Raw genomic sequence first — 18790 nt, 5'->3', positions numbered from 1 at the left:
TTCACTGAAGAAGTCTTGCTGTTAAACTGAAATAAACAGTATGATTAGTGCCATAGTCTATTTACATTCTGGTACCAGCTCCTAATCTCACTGCAAACCAGTAACAGTCTGTGGACGGGCACTGGTCTGCAGACCACACTTTGAAAAAAAAGGTCCTATACAACCACTGAAGTTGGACTAGTACTAATGATAACAATAATAATGATGAGAATTCTACCAATTAGCCTTTACAGAGTGCTTACTGGGTGCCAGATGCTGTAAGTACTTAAGCACTTTATATGGATTACTTCATTTAAACTCTTAAGGACCCCATGAGGGTTTACTTTATTATTTCCATTTTTTCAAATGAGGGAATTTAAGCCTTCAGAAGCTTAGTTAATTTATTCAGCTTTGAGATGCTCATCTGTGGTGGAGCAGGTGCTGAAGTCCTGCAGTCTGATCTCAGCTTCGCCCCAGGTACGTGTATGCTTAACGACATCGTACCACGCTGCTTCCTGACTGCGCTAAAGAATGTGGGCTCCCACTGCAACACTGTGGGGTGAAGAAATACTTGATATTATGGGAGATGTCAGACAGGGTGGTCTGCAAAAAATACCGTAAAACAAATAATGTGCAGTTCTTTTATGGGAAGAAAAACATAGTTGTAATCACCCACATGAAGTTACAGTCAAATACCTAATATGTAAACTTTATTTCCTAGGCGTGTTATATTTTAATTGAAACAATGGACTTAACGTTACTGGGATTTTTAGAAGATTACCCCTTTGCTTTCCTTTGTTTTAATTGGCTCAGAGCTCCCAAAAAGCACATCCTACTGGTTTCTAGTATCTACTTAAAACCTTTCTTGAACAAGGTAAGGTAAAAATTCAGAACTTATTTTAAAAACCTTATTTCTAGACTCCTAAAGTTGACTTTGTCTTGATTTTAAGTAAGTAAATCAAATTAATCAGCTACTTAAAAATACTCAAATGAAAAATGATTCACTTTTAACTCAATATTGGCTCATACCAAATACAGCTTGAATAACCAATTCTGCACAATTAATTTGTTAAAGAATCCTACATTCTGCTGGTAGTTTGCATCTACAGAAAGACTTCCCAAGCTCAAGCAATGCTTATGTAACATAATAACATATTACTCCCCACATATAAGTTTGTAAATCAAGGGTTTGGTTAGACTTTCAAATGGCTGGGTCACTCAGTGCTTTTCAATATTATTTTGGTGATTTTTTTAACTGAATAATATTCTAAAAACTAACATTTGAGTAAAAGCAGAGTTAATGAAGTATGCTAAAATATTAATTTGGCTCATGTATGCAGTCGAGTTAGGTATCTGAGCAAATGGGTGGGAGCCAATCACAGCTGAAATCTAAAGAATAGGTTACTGCTGGCCTCCCCGGGGAAGTCAGCGTATTTATTGGACCTCCACCGCACACGAAGCCAACTTTGACCCATTTTTTTTTAAAGACAGTATTTGCTTGAGGCATTATCATATCTCCCGGAGTTACATTTTGCTCTAAATGGAGATCATGAAAAAACCACAAATCAGGAAGTTTTGTTCTTTGCGAACAAAGCAATGGGTAGCCGTTTTGCATCACCTTTAACAAAGCAATAATAAACTGATAAACTGTGTTGTGTGCTCTGGGGCAGGTGGAGGGAAGCACTGGGCTGGCCAGAAAGTTCGTTCGGGGTTTCCCATAGGTGCTATGGAAAAACTTGAACGCACTTTCTGGCCAGCCCAGTGTAATCATTTCAGGGAATGCTGGTACATGAGCCCTCTAACAGCAGGGATTCTGTTCTATTAATCTTTCCAGATTTTCAGCTTACTTTTCTGGTCCCTCCTCTTTAGTCTCCTTGTGTTCTTCCACCACACCCTGCTCCTCATCCAAGATATCTGTGTACCCCAGAGTTCTATCCTTGACCCTCTTCTCGTTCCACACCACCTCCCTGGGGAATCTCATCACATTTTAACTTCAATTACTGAATGCTTCATCCAAATTTCTATCTTCATCCCAGACGTCCTTCTACAGTTCCAGACACACATGTCCAACTACTGCTTATGGGACACCCCAACTCAGACGACAGGCAATTGCAGTGTTAACATTCGGAACTGAGCTCATCATCTGCCCCATTTCTTACACTCCTGAAAAAGAAAAAGATGTCTTTCTTTCTTTCCTGTTCCAGATTCAACAATTGACAGAACAATCCCCCCCTCAGCAGGGAGACAGCCCTGGCTTCTCCCTCACCTTCACCCCCTCCCCAACACCAACTCCGCCTCTCTCAGCCGTCCCTCCTCCTGATTTCCACCAACACTGCCTTAGTTATGTTAACATTTTTTCACGGGATTACTGCAAAATCTCCAATTTTGTTTTTTTCTGCATGTACTTTTGGCTCTCCATCAATGTCATTCACAGGCTGCCAGTGATCTCCTTCAAATGCATAACTGATCATGTCACTGACTCAAGTACTTTTTATTGCCTTCAAGATAAAACCTTACTCCCAGGTTCTTTCTGATTTAGCCTGCATTTGCCTCTCCAGCCTCACTTCCTTCCACTCCCTTCTAATAAGTTCTCTCTGCTCCAGCCACAATGAACTTTTGCCTAGAGTTGGCCTCCCATGCCTCCCTGCCTTTGCTCAAGCTCCTCCTCTGCCTAGGAAGCCCTCCTGCCCCCACATACAATCCATCTGGTCATTTCCTAGTCCCTTTATGAACAGTGACTCCGGAACCGAGGAAGCACCTAACACACTATGGATGCTCAAAATAAATGTTTGCTGTATGCTGGAATCAATAACAGCCCTCTACATTTAATAAATTCTTTGCAATATACAAGGTATTTTCATTCATATCTATAATCACATTTACTTTATTTCTATTCTCACAACTTGACTATTAGACAACCATTGCAGGTTTTATTATCCCCAGTTATCAATGAGGAAATAATAGCTCCTGACTTTCCCAAGGTGGCAGAACTAGAAATTAATGCAATCATCCCTGACTAAAGGCTTGTCCTCTTTCTATTATTATTCTACTTAAATTATCAGGTACATGCCGAAAACCCACTATGAGCTTAAAGGAATACAGAAGAAGCCTAGGTCATGGACTTAGCTCTAAAATGTTTAATCTAATCAGAGGCCAAGACCCATACACAAAAAATGAAAGAAAACTCTACACGAAAGTAGAGTGTGTGTGTGTGTGTGTGTGTGTGTGTGTGTGTGTGTGTATAAAACAGCCAACAAAGACCTATTGTATAGCACAAGGAACTATACTCAATATTTTGTAATACCGGTAAGGGAAAGAATCTGAAAAAAAAAAAAAATATATATATATATATATATATACACACATATATATATATGGCTGAGTCACTGTGCTGTATACCTGAAACTAACATGAAACTAACATGATATTGTAAATTAACTATACTTCAATAAAAAAATAATATTCTAAAAAAAAAAGAAAGTATAGTATAGTATAGGGATAAGTGCCAAAGTGTGTAGCGCCCCCAGTAGGAAAGAGAAATGCATTCAGTGGGCAGTCCCCTAACCTGGAAGACTTCCCAGATGGGAACTGGGGGTGTGGGTGCCATGGCTCTGTAGCCCGATTATACTACGAATGATTAAAAGAGCTAAGAGATGGGCATTTCTTGAGTCCAACAATGAGTGCAGACCATGACAGGTCTGGAGAACAGAAAGGAAACAGCAAAAATGGAAATATAATTGTTTTCTGCCTTTGACTGAACTCCTTATGAGTTTCAGAAAGTAACAGAGAAAGAGGAAAAAGTATCCTCACTCTGGCAAAATAACAAACAAAAATCCAAAAACAAAAATGAAAAACTTCCTCTGACTTAAGATAGTAAGTTTACTAAATGGAAATAACACATTCATTTGCTTTGTTTTCTTTCCTTCTTTTTAAAGAAGGATTAAATAATGTTAACTTCCTACTGGAGTTTCTTTTACTTTGAATTCTGATGTGGACAAGAGATTTAAATAAGAAAAAGAAAGGCTACTCTTACCGGCTGCCTTGCTATTCCCTGTGACAGTGCTTTGGCTTGCTGCATTTAGTTGAGCATCCATCAGCAAAGTAAATAATAATGTAACTATTCTATCCAGTGATGCGCTTGGAAACTTTTTTAAAAATCAGGACTTCATTGTTTTTAACTTGACCACCAGTAACACCCTGAAAATGACAGTGAAAAGAAACAGAAAACAAAGTAGTAGAAAATCCCCAAAGGGACAACCAATACCTTTACCATTCATCTCTACTCCTAGGACATTAGCAACCTTCTGACCTCAGGATATTTCCTCCAATAATAAAGCGCATCCTTTACCTAGAGCGATTTCTCTAAAGCTCTTCTCACTCATTCAACAGACATTTAACAAGTACATTGTACTAGGGCTGGAGGAAGAGAAACTGAATGTTGTCCCTGCCTTAGACATCTTTGTACCTTCCCCTCCTCCCACTCTCCCCCCGCCCACCACCAGTCATTTCTTCCATAGGTACACTATCCCCTAAAATCCAATGTTGCTTTTCAGTTGCCAAAGTCACCTGTTACCTAAAATATTTCAGTGCAAGATTTCCTCAATGTCAAGTTCATAACTACTGATAAAATCATTCATCTATAATACAAAGTATTCACCAATGCATTTTTCCAACCTTAAAATCTGCATGCAACTACTAAACTCCTGAGTCCTTGTTACTTTGGCACGAAGATCTACAATGTTGCTTCTTCTTCTTTTTAAATACAAATGCCTAATCCTTACTATATGGGAAATTTTAACCCTACCTCTTTTTTTTTTTTCCTGCTAATAAAAGCCAAGTTTTCATCACTATCTTGTCACACTGACTAAGATATTATTAATGAGCACCATTATGTTTGTTTCTTGGATGAAAAGACCAATTCATGATTTTGCTAATGATGTGAAAACTAGAGTTTGAAAAGACTGTACTACCAAAGTACTGTTGATCTTAGATGCTTTCTAAAAATCCATCCCCTGTCTCTACGTAACAGGAACAGGTATTTAAGGTACCATGAAGTGTTTACTTTCCAACCTCAATTTATTACTTTAATATTTTAGCTTATGAATTACAGACTGTATTTATCACACTGCTTGTCGATATCCACACATAAACCTTCTTGCTTTGACAATTAATCTGAAAATGTCCCCATATAGTCCGGGAGGGGAAAGTCTAATTCGGTGGAATATAATAAATGTCCCTTTTCATCACAGGATATATGCTTCTCAGGTTCAATTAACCTCTGAATGATTCTAAGAGAAAAGTAATTCTCCTTGATGTTCCTTGTCTACAGAGTGGAAATCTCTCTAGCGGCAAAGAATGAGTAATCACTTACATGACCGCAAAAGGCCTCTTTTCATTTCCCTCAAGTACTGTCTAGAGCAGCAGGAGGAATTGATGGAGGGGCCATAATCTCCAGCATGAGTACTAAATCAATCATGCCATTTTCCTCCCACCTGCACTTTCATTCTCGTCCTTTTCCTTCTCTCTTCTCCATTTTCCCCTCCTCCTTACAGTTGTTTTTCTTAACCTACAGCACTCTCCCCGTGGTTTGAATTTTTACAACCTACCAGATAAAATCCCTGGTGACCCTCAAAGCTTCCTTACCTGCATCAGTGTTTTAAAAACAAGTATTAGGAAAGACTATGGTGTGGGATCACGTTACACTTGTTTCACATACCTATAAAGTTTTGGTACAGAACGTGTGGGCTGATGCCACAACTCAATCGAACACCGGGAGGGCTGAAACAAACACACACGAAAACTAACTCAACCGGAAAGATCCGACTCGGGCCCACCGCCTGAAATGTGACACTTGGGATGACAGTGCAATGCGGAGCGAAGGAATTCTCCCGGGTTTCAGGATACAAGGGACACACTCGGCCCACTGCTGGCGACAGAAGAGGCTCTCATCTGCTCCATGCTGCCCGCAAATGTGACACGAGTGACCCAACTCTCCCCTCCCAAGGCGGGGCCGGGGCCCAAGCCCCCAAACGCCACCCCCGCGGCCGGGGCCCCCTGCTTGGAGGGCTGGTGTGCACAGGTTCGCTCCCCGCGCCGAGACGCGGCTCCGGGAAGAGCGGGGGGAGGCCGCCTCCTCCGGAGCGTTTTACGAGTCGGGGCGGGGTCGTCCCGGGCCAACGGGCGGGCAGGGGGCCCCAAGCGGCCGCAACAGGTGCGCCCGGGCCGCCCACCCGCCCCTCCCGCCACCGGGCCCGACCTTTACCTGCAGCGGCGGCTCCCGAGTCCGGGGAGGGAGGCCCAGGCCCGGCCGCCCTTCCCCGCGGGGCAGGCCGAGCTCGCCGGATGCACGGACCGACGGACCGACGGACGCCTCGGGTCGCCGACGGAGGGCCAGCAGGCCCCCAGCCGAAGGCCCGGGCACCGGCCCCGCCGGGGGCGCGAAGGCCGCCAGGGAGGGCGCGACCGCCCGATCAGGCCTCAGGGGCAGAGAGTCTTCAGCTGGCGACCCCGCCGCCACCCTCGCTCGGTGCCCCGGCGACGCGCGGGTCCTCGCGGCCGCCTGCGTTGCCTCGCGGCTTTTGGTCCCTCCCTCTCGCCGTCCTTCTTGCCCCTCCTACCCCGCCCTCCGGGTTGTCAGGGCAACCGGAGAGACGCCGGCCCTGGAGGAGAGGCTTTAGGAGGAGCAGTGGCGGCGGCGGCGGCGGCGGCGCGGGGGGCTCGGCCCGTGGGGCCCCAGGAGCAGCTGACCATGGAGCCCCAGAGTAAGGGGGCCGGGGCGGGCGGCCGGGCCTGTCCGGAACGGGTGTGGGCGCCCTGCGCGCGGCTCCGCAGGCTTTTAATGCTTTTGACACGGACATACGGTCTCCTCGAGCTTTCTTCTCTTGGAGAGACAAGAAGGGGGCTAAATCCTGCCAAGTGTGTCCGCCGGGAGCCGGAGGGCCGGGTGAGTTCGGTAGTGTGGGCAGGAGGATGCAGCACCGCCAGTGTGTTCCTTCCTGAAATGACCCCCAAGCAAATCCATTTCTTATTACTATTACTGTCATTGTTGTTGTTATTTTGTTTGGTAGTTTGATTCATTAACTGTAAATAGCCATTCTGCTTCTAAAATGTCAGCAATTAAACATGCAACAAGGCTAGGTCTTGTATTTATTGGAAGAGATCCCGTCCTCTTCCCAGTAGTCGGAGATTTGAAGGAGAAAAAATTTTTTGAGCTTTGTCCAAGACTGTTAAATTCGTTGCTAGAGGTTCTACGAGGTAGGCTTGGACACACACACAAACTTATGATTTCTTTTTCTGTTTCCTACATTGTTTGACAACATGTGGGCAGTCTGGAGTTATCAGATCTAACACAAGCTTTAACTTACTGTGTTGATTGTTGTTGTTGTTATTATTATTATTACTACGACTCCTACTACTACTCAAACCTCTCTAGAAGGACAGTGCTCCGTCCTTCTTTCCCAAGCTAATGTTTTATTGCTCCTTTTGTTCTTAAAATAAGAACAGTGTTTTATATGGATGGACACCAGAAAGCCCTTGAACTTTTATAGAAGGATGCAGTTTGACTCTCAAAACCAAGTCGTCTCTTCTTGCACAATTTCAGAAATGGAAGTACTCAGACCAAATCCATTCTCTGGGGGATATGCTGACATTATTAAAGTTTCCAAGAAGGTTTTTAAAAACTTTTGCCTTTCTTTTAACTCACTTGCTGAGGAGAAAACTTACAAGTTGAGAGAGTTGTTTAAGTTGATTTTATACAGTATTCTGTCACTTGCACATGTAACTCTCTGGATTCCACATTTTATCTAACCTATTGAAAGAAATTTACAACAATACTAAAATTTTTGTTTCATTTCAAACTGATGCCAAGGTGTGTATGTTTTCTCTTTAGAGAAGAAATAAATCGAAGTGAAATATATCTTTTAAAACAGCAACTTTATTTCTTCAGATTTATGTTACTGTTTAAATGTGTAAACTATAACTTTCAAGTCCATCAGTGCTCAGACTGTTTATCCACTCACCCGTTCATGGTATTCATTATGCTCCAAACACTGTCCTAGGGGTGGAGGATTCAACAATGAATAGGACCATGTTGGCTTTGGTTATCCCTGGACAACTGAGCAGACACTTGCCCAAGAATTTCTGAAACCTCCCTGGGGTCTGAGATTGGGGAAAAAGAGATGGGCAGAAGGTTTCCGGCAGGAAGCAATAGTAGGCCTGCAGAATGACCCAGCAAAGAATGAGGGAAAGGGATTCCAGACAGAGGGAATCCCTTGGGTATAGGCCCTGAGACCTGAGAGAGCAGTGTGGGTTTGAGGCTCAGAGTTCAAAGATCAGTAAAGCTGTAACTGAAAGAAGCCAGAGGGGTGGAGAGGAGGAGAAAGAAAAGAGACAAGCCTGGAAGAGTGAATAGGAACCAGATCCCAGAAGCTCTGTAAAACTGTGAGAAATATATTACTGCTATGAATTACACATTTGTATCTCATCTCATTGGATTTTAAGGTGGAAAATATTTGTTAAGGAATCTATGCCTGGGACACAACTATAAATTTATTCTTTCTCACATACTCTCAAATGCTGTTATCAATTTAATTTTAGATAATTCAAACAATAACCATTTACGATAGGGAATTCTTTCACAGCCTAATAAACACCATTTTGGGTGTTAGTAAATACTTAAAAGGACAAGATTAAATGATCTTTAAGGTCCCATTTAACTTGAAGATTCATACCCAACCAGATTTCACCTGAGACCCAAGTTGCTATTTTATTCTCTCAAAGGTATTGGAGAATGCCATGGCTATGATATTAACAAATATTACAGTTATAGGGTCACCATATGTTGTTGTGCCAATGTTATCTGACATATTTTAAGCCTGGTGTGTACGTGGTACCTTTTGTTATTGAGGGGTTTCAAATAGCATTTTACAAGGGTAGTTGAGTATAGCATCAGTGACTTGATTAAAAGGAAGGCTCCTTCTTAATTGTTTTTAAGGATTAAACATATATCTAAGGACAACACCAAGGAACTACTAGGAATAATCCCCAAGTCAGACTTATCCATTCTGTTTCCACACACTCAGTTTTCTATTACTTTTAGCAATGACCTTTATTAACTGAGTCATTAAAATCCAATAAACATAAACTCTTCAGATCCCGCAGCTGGATCATACTCTGGCACTAGGCAGAGGGTGACAAGGGCTACCACTGTTTTACAGAATGATAATAAGTCAGTGATCCAAGAAGTGACTCCTCGGGGAAAGGGCAAATTAAATAAGCTCACAACCTTGGGCTGTTCAGAATGGTTTTGGCTCTTGGCTTACACATTTACATCTTTTTTTTTTCACATTTACATATTTAATTATTTTGTTCCTAAACTAACAACACTATTGGAAAGCTAACCCATGTATGAAATAACATGGAAAATGTACATCAAATTTCTTTTTTTTTTTTTAAAGAAAATATTTAAGTTCAACAGTACTATCTCTTCCCTAAGTTTTTAGTGAGCGACAATGCCAAGGGGTAGCTTTGGGGGTCTTTAACCCTCCCCCCCATGATCTTCCCTAGTCCACCAAATCACCCTAAACAAACACATAATCTGAATTTTTAAATGTGTATATATATCAATTGCAGCATCAAGATAACTCCCCAGCTCCCACTTACAACCATATTGCCACCTGTCCCCTAAACTCTCCCTATATAAAATAATCTGGGCCTAGTTTAGGCCAGGCAGCAGTTTCTTGATACACACCTACCTTTTAAAAGAAATGCTAAATGGGATTCTAAGTTATTCCAATGACTAACAGACTGAGGCATATCCTTAAAGGAGTGAAGACTTCTTTCTCCAAACCGGTTTTCCCACTGGTCTTCCCCATATTTGAGTAGGATTTCACTACCTTCCCAGTTACTCCAGCTGGAAATCTGAGAGTCATCCTTAACTGCTCTCTTTTACTCGCCACCCCTCCTACTCACCCCACCCACCAGATTGCATGTTTATTTTATTTTTTATATATCTTTATTGGAGTATAATTGCTTTACAATGTTGTGTTAGTTTCTGCTGTACAAAAAAGTGAATCAGCTATATGTACACATATATCGCCGTATCTCCTCCCTCTTGCGTCTCCCTCCCACCCTCCCTATCCCACCCCTCTAGATGGTCGCAAAGCATCAAGCTGATCTCCCAGTGCTATGCAGCAGCTTCCCACTAGCCATCCTTTTTACATTTGGTGGTGTATATATGTCAATGCTACTCTCTCACTTCATTCCAGCTTCCCCTTCCCCCCTTGTGTCCTCAAGTCCATTCTCTATGTCTGCATCTTTATTCCTGCCCTGCCACTAGGTTCATCAGTACCGTTTTTTTAGATTCCATATATGTGCGTTAGCATACAGTATTTGGTTTTCTCTTTCTGACTTACTTCACTCTGTGTGACAGATTCTAGGTCCATCCACCTTATTCCAAATAACTCAATTTATGGCTGAGTAATATTTCATTGTATATATGTGCCACATCCTCTTTATCCATTCCTCTGTCGATGAACACTTAGGTTGCTTCCATGTCCTGGCTATTGTAAATAGTGCTACAATGAACACTGTGTTACATGACTTTTTGAATTATGGTTTTCTCAGGGTATATGCCCAGTAGTGGGATTGCTGGGTCGTATGGTAGTTCTATTTTTAGTTTTTTAAGGAACCTCCATACTGTTCTCCATAGTGGCTGTATCAATTTACATTCCCACCAACAGTGCAAGAGGGTTCCCTTTTCTCCACACCCTCTCCAGCATTTATTGTTTGTAGATTTTTTGACAATGGCCATTCTGGCCGGTGTGAGGTGATACCTCATTGTGGTTTTGATTTGCATTTCTCTAGTGATTAGTGATGTTGAGCATCTTTTCATGTGTTTGTTGGCAGTCTGTATGTCTACTTCGGAGAAATGAAATAGGAAGAATAGAAATAGGAAGACCTATTTAGGTCTTCTGACCATTTTTGGATTGGGTTGTTTGTTTTTTTGATATTGAGCTGCATGAGCTGCTTGTATATTTTGGAGATTAATCCTTTGTCAGTTGCTTCGTTTGCAAATATTTTCTCCCATTCTGAGGGTTGTTTTTTCATCTTGTTTATGGTTTTCTTTGCTGTGCAAAAGCTTTTAAGTTTCATTAGGTTCCATTTGTTTATTTTTTATTTTATTTCCATTACTCCAGGAGGTGGGTCAAAAAGGATCTTGCTGTGATTTATGTCATAGAGTGTTCTGCCTATGTTTTCCTCTAAGAGTTTTATAGTGTCTGGCCTTACATTTAGGTCTTTTCTCCATTTTGAGTTTATTTTTGTGTATGGTGTTAGGAAGTGTTTATTTCACCTTCAGAATACACCCCAAATGTACGTCTTTCTCTCCCTCCCTGCTGTAATCACTGGTACTCCAAGCCATCATCTTGACTAAACCATGACAGGAGGCTCTGCTGATTTCTGCATGCCCTTTCCCCCAGCTGTGCTCACCTGAGAGCCAGAGTAAGCTTTTCAGAATACACAGGTCATATCAAAAAGCCCTCCAGTAAAGAAGATGTGGCACATATATACAATGGAATATTACTCAGCCATAAAAAGAAATGAAATGGAGGTATTTGTAATGAGGTGGATGGAGTTAGAGTCTGTCATACAGAGTGAAGTAAGTCAGAAAGAGAAAAAGAAATACAGTATGCTAACACATATATATGGAATCTAAGGAAGAAAAAAAAAAAAAAAGGTCCTGAAGAACCTAGTGGCAAGATGGGAATAAAGACACAGACCTACTAGAGAATGGACTTGAGGATATGGGGAGGGGGAGGGGTGAGATGTGACAGGGTGAGAGAGTGTCATGGACATATATACACTACCAAATGTAAAATAGATAGCTAGTGGGAAGCAGCCGCATAGCACAGGGAGACCAGCTCGGTGCTTTGTGACCACCTAGAGGGGTGGGATAGGGAGGGTGGGAGGGAGGGAGATGCAAGAGGGAAGAGATATGGGAACATATGTATATGTATAACTGATTCACTTTGTTATAAAGCAGAAACTAACACACCATTGTAAAGCAATTATACTTCAATAAAGATGTTTAAAAAAAAAAAAGCCCTCCAGAGTTCTTATCTAGCTGCTTCTTCAAACCACCGTGTACATGATCTTGGATACATTATGCCTCAGGCATATTGGTCTTTTAGTCCCTTAAACATCTCAAGCTCCTTTCAGGACTGCAGGTCTTTGCACAAGGTTCTCCCTCTGCCAGGGATGCCCCTCCATCCTGCTCTGGCAGGTCTGATTCAATGCCCTCTGGTTTCAGCTTAAATGTCACTCTTGTTGAGTAAGCTCTGACTCCCTAAAGAGGGTTGGGCCCCTCTCTGTGTTATTCCTATCTCTGCTATGATCGCAATCTGTAATTCTTTTGTTAATTTTCAAAATCTGTTTTCTCCACCGGGGTGTAGGGTGGTGGAAGAGCGCCCTGTCTGCCATTCTGTCTCCAGTGCTTAACATGGAATAAGCCCCAAACAAGCATTTACTGAATGGATGGCACTGCTGTTAACACATGGGCGCCTTATTTAATTTTATTTCCTTAAGAGCATTGCAGTGTGCTGAAAAAGAAAACCATTTTACTCTATAACAGAAAGGGCTGTGCTCCAGTGAAATTGAAGTACCTCTTGTGGAGTACACTTTGGGTAAAGTTCATTTAAATCAGGTGCTTATAAATGTTAGGTGAATTACAAGTATGGCATTCCTTTTTCTTCACTAGCTGAAAAGAGGTGTTTTAAGTATCTCATTCTATCCAGTAAAATTAAGGAAATAGGAAGGTAATCTTATTTGGGGTACTAAAAGACTGCCAGATCATAGACTCAACAAAATCTTTGCACTGCCGTGGAGTACTTGTTCATTAATTATCTGAGAGACTGGTAGGAATTTAAGAGTAATAAATTACTTAAGCCCAGGAGTGTTTTTAAAAGTCTGTGTAGGGGCTTCCCTGGTGGCGCAGTGGTTAAGAATCCGCCTGTCAATTCAGGAGACACGGGTTCAAGCCCTGGTCCGGGAAGATCCCATATGCCGCGGAGCAACTAAGCCCGTGAACCACAACTACTGAGCCTGCGCTCTAGAGCCTGCGCGCCACAACTACTGAACCCATGCGCCGCAACTACTGAAACCCACACGCCCTAGAGCCTGTGCTCTGCAACAAGAGAAGCCACCACAGTGAGAAGCCCACGCACTGCAACGAAGAGTAGCCCCCGCTGCCCGCAGCTAGGGAAAGCCCACGTGCGGCAACGAAGACCCGATGCAGCCATAAATAAAAATAAATAAATAAATAAATAAATAAAAAATAAATCTATTAAAAAATGGTAAACCAATTAAAAAAAAGTCTGTGTAACAATTTTTTGTCAAGTAGTCTTAGTCTCCAAAGAATATTAATTCTATCAATTAGGTTATAATTCAAAGGTTATTATTAAGAAATAAAGGCTTATATAAATCAAGTTTAAAACTTAAAAAAAATTCAAAGCAACACCTTTTAAATAGCTGTAGTTTAAAATCCCCATCAAAATACTAAAGTTCGGTGCAGTCCTGACCTTGGGATGCTCAGCCCGCAGGGCGGGGCAAACCGAGTTTATGGGTGCAGCTGTGTCTCACCAGAAGCTCAGCATTATCCCCAGACCAAGTCTATACCTGATAACTTGGAGTTCACCTCCTCTTGACAGGAAAAGGAAGCACTACTATAGCCTGCTTGGTCTGGGGAACCTGCCCAGACACACCCAGGAACCGAACTAACCCAACCAGTTTACTGCAGGGGCTTTGTGCCTAAGCATCACCCAAGAACGGCCTGAATGACTCATTAAGTACAGAAGGTGGTGCAAAGTCATTAACAAGCAAACAACTCACACCAGTGTTCTGTGCATTTCCCTGCTCACAGCGCTGGGGCAAGCCAGGGGCAAAACTGGAGATGCTTATCCTTGGGACCCTGCAGAACTCTGGGGACATTTCTCTCCTGGGCGGCAGAAAGAAACGAGGAGGCATTCCTTGCGTTCAGATTCCTTTAGCTGTGACCCGCCCCCTTCCAGGTTGTCAGGGACCCTTCCCTGGCCTCACCTTCTTGGGAGGGTCCTCTCATTCTCATACTCTCTTGCCTGCTTGTTTCTGCCTGGAACCTACTCACTGCCCATCCATGTATCCATCCTTTAAAACATCTCTATAACGTTACCATCTCTTAAAAATGTTGCCTGTTTACCCTCCTCCAACCCGAATCAGAGTTAATTTCTCCCTTGTAGGCACTGTGTCTGCATTTTATTACAACTTTTATTATTGTAACACGTTGTAATCGATATATATTTATATGTTCAATCCTCCCATTAGAAGTTAACTTGAAATGGATTAAGGGCTTAAGTGTAAGACCTGAAACTATAAAACTAGAAGAAAACATAGGGAAAGAGCTCCTTGACATAGATCTTAGCAATGGTTTCTTGGATATGACACTAAAAGCACAAGCAACAGAAGCAAAAATCAGCAAGTGATTAGTTTGGCCACATCAAACTAATAAGCTTCTGTACAGAAAAAGAAACAATCAACAAAATGGAAAGGCAACCTAAGGCAAAGAAAATATTTGCAAACCATCCGTCGGTGAGTGGCTGATATCCAAAATATATGAGGAACTCATACAACTTAATAACAGAAAAGCAAACAATCCATTTAAAAAATGGATAGGGGACCTGAATAGACATTTTTCCAAGGAAGATATACAAATGATCAACACATGAAATGATGTCGAGCACATGAAAATGTGCTCCACATCACTGATCATCAGGGAAACGCGAATCGAAACCACAATGAGATACCACCTCACACCTGTCAGAACGGCTGTTATCAAAAAGATAAGAGATAAGTGTTGGCAAGGTTGTGGAGAAAAGGGAACCCTGGTCCATTGTCGGTGGGAATGTAAATTAGTACAGCCACTATAGAAAACAGTGAACAGTGTGGAGCTTTCTCAGAAAATTAAAGATAGAACTACCATATGATCCAGTAATCCCACTTCTGGGTATATATCTAAAGGAAATGAAATCAGGATCTTGAAGCGGTATCTGCCCTCCCACGTTCATTGCAGCATAATTCACAAGAGCCAAGATATGGAAACAACTTAAGTGTCTGTCTGTGGATGAATGGTTAAAGATGTGATATATATGCATGATGGAATATTATTCAGCCACGAGAAAGAAGGAAGTCCTGCCATTTGCAACAACATGGATGGAACTTGAGGGCATTATGCTAAGTAAAATATAAAATAAGTCAGAGAAAGACAAATACTGTGTGATCTCACTTATATTTGGAAGCAAAACAAGCTGAACTTATATAAACAGAGTAGAGTGGTTACCAAGGGCCGGCGGGATGGAGGAAATGGGGAGATATCAGTCAAAGAATACAAACTTCAAGTTAGAAGTGGAATAAATTCTGGGGATCTGATGTGTATGGTGACTATAGTAAACAATACTGTATTGTATATTCAAAAGTTGGTGAGAGAATAGATCTTAAATGTTCTCACCACATGCAGACAAAAGGTAATTATGTGAGGTGAGAGAGGTGTTGCTGGACCTACCATGGTAATTGTTTCACAGTTTATAAGTGTATCAAATCATCAGGTTGTAGATCTTAAACTTACACAATATTATGTGCCTATTATATCTCAATAAAGCTGGGGGGAAAAGCTGTGAGGTCATCATTTTCTTTCCTGGAGCTCTCTAGAGTACTGGAAAGAAACTAACTAGCCCTGTTATACCAATTACTTTTACTAAAGAGTTCTAACACAGCAACTATTTGGTTATTCTGAGCCTTGCTTTATACAGGATTGGATTATAGGTAGCTGGTTTATATTTTAAGTAAGTTTTTTTGCCACTGTAAGCGATGGACTGCCAGTGTCCCTTTACCACTGGGGGTCATCAATGTCTTTAAATCAAATCAGATTGAAGAAACAAGTTTAGATAATCCAGTGCCAATTCAGAAGACAAGTCCTAAAGGTTCTGTTCTTTGGATCCCACTTTTGTATTAATATGTGTATCAATTAGGGTTTAATCAGAAAAGCAGAACTACTGTGAGTGATATAGGATAAGGGGTCTAGAACAGAGATTAGACTTTGTATAATTGTGGGAGCTGGTGAAGAAGTCAGTGCAAACTGTTGTCTCTGTGACTCACACTGGGCCTGATGTCGCTCCAAGCTGGCAGGACCAGCGGTTGGAAAGGAAAGCTGGATATGAAGGTGGGAAAAGCAGGGACAGATTGGAGCCTGCCAAGTCAAACTGGAACCTGCAAGGATAAACTGGAGCCCATGTCTGTCTCTCACCACCTGCAACATCAGTGATATGCATGACCTGCGAGAGAGCTGGCCACCTTCCCTGAGGAGCCCTGCATGTGTCTGGCACAGTGCTCTGAGAACTTGAAGGAGGAGATCTGTCCAAATTTCAGCTGCTGCTTCCCACCAACAAGGTGAGCAGCCGATGAACAACCACATGAGCCTGGTGCCCTGTACCGTCCTCTAGAGAGTAAAAAACAAAATGGGAAATGCTGTTTCACCCCCACTGCTAAAGCTCACATGTGTGACCCAGAACCGAACAGGGAAGGGAATTCTTCAGTGTAGCTAAATTGGCCCAGTACAAAACCACCAAACCCTTTAGCCCATTTATCAGATTGGGGAAGTTCCCTTCTAGTCCTAATTTGCCAAGGTATTATTTATTTATTTTTAATCATGAAGAAGTGTTGGATTTCATCAAATGCATTATTTCCTTTTTTTCTCTATTAGTGTGATTTACATTGATTGTTTTTCAAATGTCAAACTAACCTTGCATTAATGGGATAAACCCCATATGGTTATGGTGTTCTATGCGGTGAATAGAGTGCTGAATTTAATGTTCTATTTTTTAAAAGGATTTTTGAGCTGTATTCATATGAGGGATTGGCCTGTAACTTTACTTTTTGTGATTTCTTAGTCTAGTTTCAGTATCAGGATTATCTTAATCTCAAAAAAATGAGCTTAATCTCAAAAATAGAGGCGGTATTCCCTCTATTTTTGTTCTCTTTCTGTCTTTATTCTCTTAAAAGGTTTTGTAATGTTGTAATGTTGGTGTTATTTCTCCATTGCATTGAAGAATATACCAGTGAAACCATCTGTAACTGGGGTTTTTCTTTGTGGGGAAAGTTTTTAATTGTGAACTCTATTTACTTACTAGATGTAGGGGTACATATACTTCTATTTCTTAGTTTTGGTAAGTTATGTCTTTCAAAGACTTAGCTCTTTTAATATAAATTATCTAATTTATTGCCATAAGTTTGCTTATAATAAAGTCTTATCTTTGTAATAGTATCTATAGGATCCATAGTGATAACCCTTTTTAAAAAAATTGTATTTATTTAATTTATTTATTTTTGCCTGCGTTGGGTCTTCGTTGCTGCATGCGGCTTTCTCTAGTTGTGGTGAGCAGGGGGCTACTCTTCGTTGCTGTGTGTGGGCTTCTCATTGCAGTGGCTTCTCTTGTTGCGGAGCACAGGCTCTAGGCGCGCGGGCTTCGGTAGTTGCGGCACACAGGCTCAGTAGTTGTGGCTCATGGGCTCTAGAGCTCAGGCTCAGTAGTTGTGGCACATGGGCTTAGTTGCTCTGCGGCATATGGGATCTTCTGGGACCAGGGATCGAACCCGTGTCCCCTGCATTGGCAGGCGGATTCTTAACCACTGCGCCACCAGGGAAGCCCCCATAGTGATAACCCTTTTAATTCCTTATGTTATTCGTTTGTGCTTTATTTCTCTTTTTCTTGTTCATTCTTGATAGAGATTTATATTAGTTGTCTATCACTGCATAACAAATTATCCAAAACTTAATGTCTTCAAACAACAAACATTTATTATGTGTGGTAGCCAGACTTCTAAGGTGGTCCCCATGATCTCCATGTCCTGCTGTTACACCCTGTATAACCTCCTCCCTCTGAGTGTCGGTGGGCTCTATGACTTGCTTCTAACCAATAGAACATTGTGAAAGTGCTGGATTGTTACTTCTGTGTGTGTGTGTGTGTGTGTGTGTGTATGTGTGTGTATGCATGTATCTATGTGTACGTATAGATATATATACATTTAGATATGTAGATGGGGAGGAGAGAGAGAGAGAAAGAGATAATATACACATAAATTAGACTTCATCTTGCTAGCATGCACTGGAGACACGCTCCTTGCTAGTTTGATGAAATGAGCAGCCACGTTGAACATGTCCAACTGCAGGTGGCCTGTAGGACCTGAGGTTGGCATCCAGTCCACAGCCAGTGAAAAGCCTGGGTATTCAACCATACAGACACGGCGAAATGAATTCTCTCAGCAACTTGAATGAGCTTAAAGGTGGATTCTTCCCTGAATGCCTGCAGATAAGAATTTAGCCCAGTTGACACCCTGACTGCAGCTTTGTGAGACCCTGACAGAGAACCCACTTGAGCTGAACTCAAATTCTTGACTTGCAGAAAATGGGGGACAATAAACATGTGTTTTCTTAAAATGTTCACATGTGGTAATTTGTTATGGAGCAATAAAAAACTAATGTATTATCTCATGTGGTTTCTGTGGGTCAGGATTTCAGGAATACATTAGCTGGGGGTTCTGTCTTGGATTGTAGTCAGTATGTTGGCCTGGGATGCAACCTTCTGAAGGCTTGACTGAGGCTGGAGGACCTGATTTCAAGATGGCGCACTCAACATGGATGGCAAGTTGGTGCTGGCTGATAGCAAGAGACCTTAGTAACTGAACACGTTAACCACTCTATAGAGTTGCTGGAGTGTCCTCACAACAT

General features: G+C 41.8%; 2 protein-coding genes across 5 annotated transcripts in view; one reads left to right on the top strand and one right to left on the bottom strand.

Annotated features, from left to right (window-relative positions):
- DHX32 (DEAH-box helicase 32 (putative)) overlaps window positions 1–6555 on the bottom strand; it is a 55267-nt gene extending 48712 nt beyond the window's left edge. For 3 of the 4 annotated variants that reach the window (XM_061184175.1, XM_061184089.1, XM_061184356.1), the window contains exon 1: window positions 6242–6555. The gene's annotated coding sequence lies outside the window, so the exon portion shown is untranslated. Of the gene's footprint in view, window positions 1–4012; window positions 4099–6241 lie in introns of those variants that run through there. The other variant, XM_061184266.1, reaches the window with a different exon arrangement.
- An 80-nt stretch (window positions 6556–6635) lies between these two features.
- The window catches only part of FANK1 (fibronectin type III and ankyrin repeat domains 1), a 134707-nt gene continuing 122552 nt past the window's right edge, over window positions 6636–18790 (top strand). The window contains exon 1 of the mRNA XM_061184497.1: window positions 6636–6740. Within this exon, the coding sequence (XP_061040480.1) occupies window positions 6728–6740 (13 nt within the window). The 5' untranslated portion in view covers window positions 6636–6727. The remainder of the gene's footprint in view (window positions 6741–18790) is intronic.

The sequence above is a fragment of the Eubalaena glacialis genome, chromosome 1 (genome assembly GCF_028564815.1).
Source record: "Eubalaena glacialis isolate mEubGla1 chromosome 1, mEubGla1.1.hap2.+ XY, whole genome shotgun sequence".
NCBI lineage: Eukaryota > Metazoa > Chordata > Mammalia > Artiodactyla > Balaenidae > Eubalaena > Eubalaena glacialis.
The sequence above is the reverse complement of the archived record's forward strand: the minus strand, read 5'-3'. Positions and strand labels throughout refer to the sequence as shown.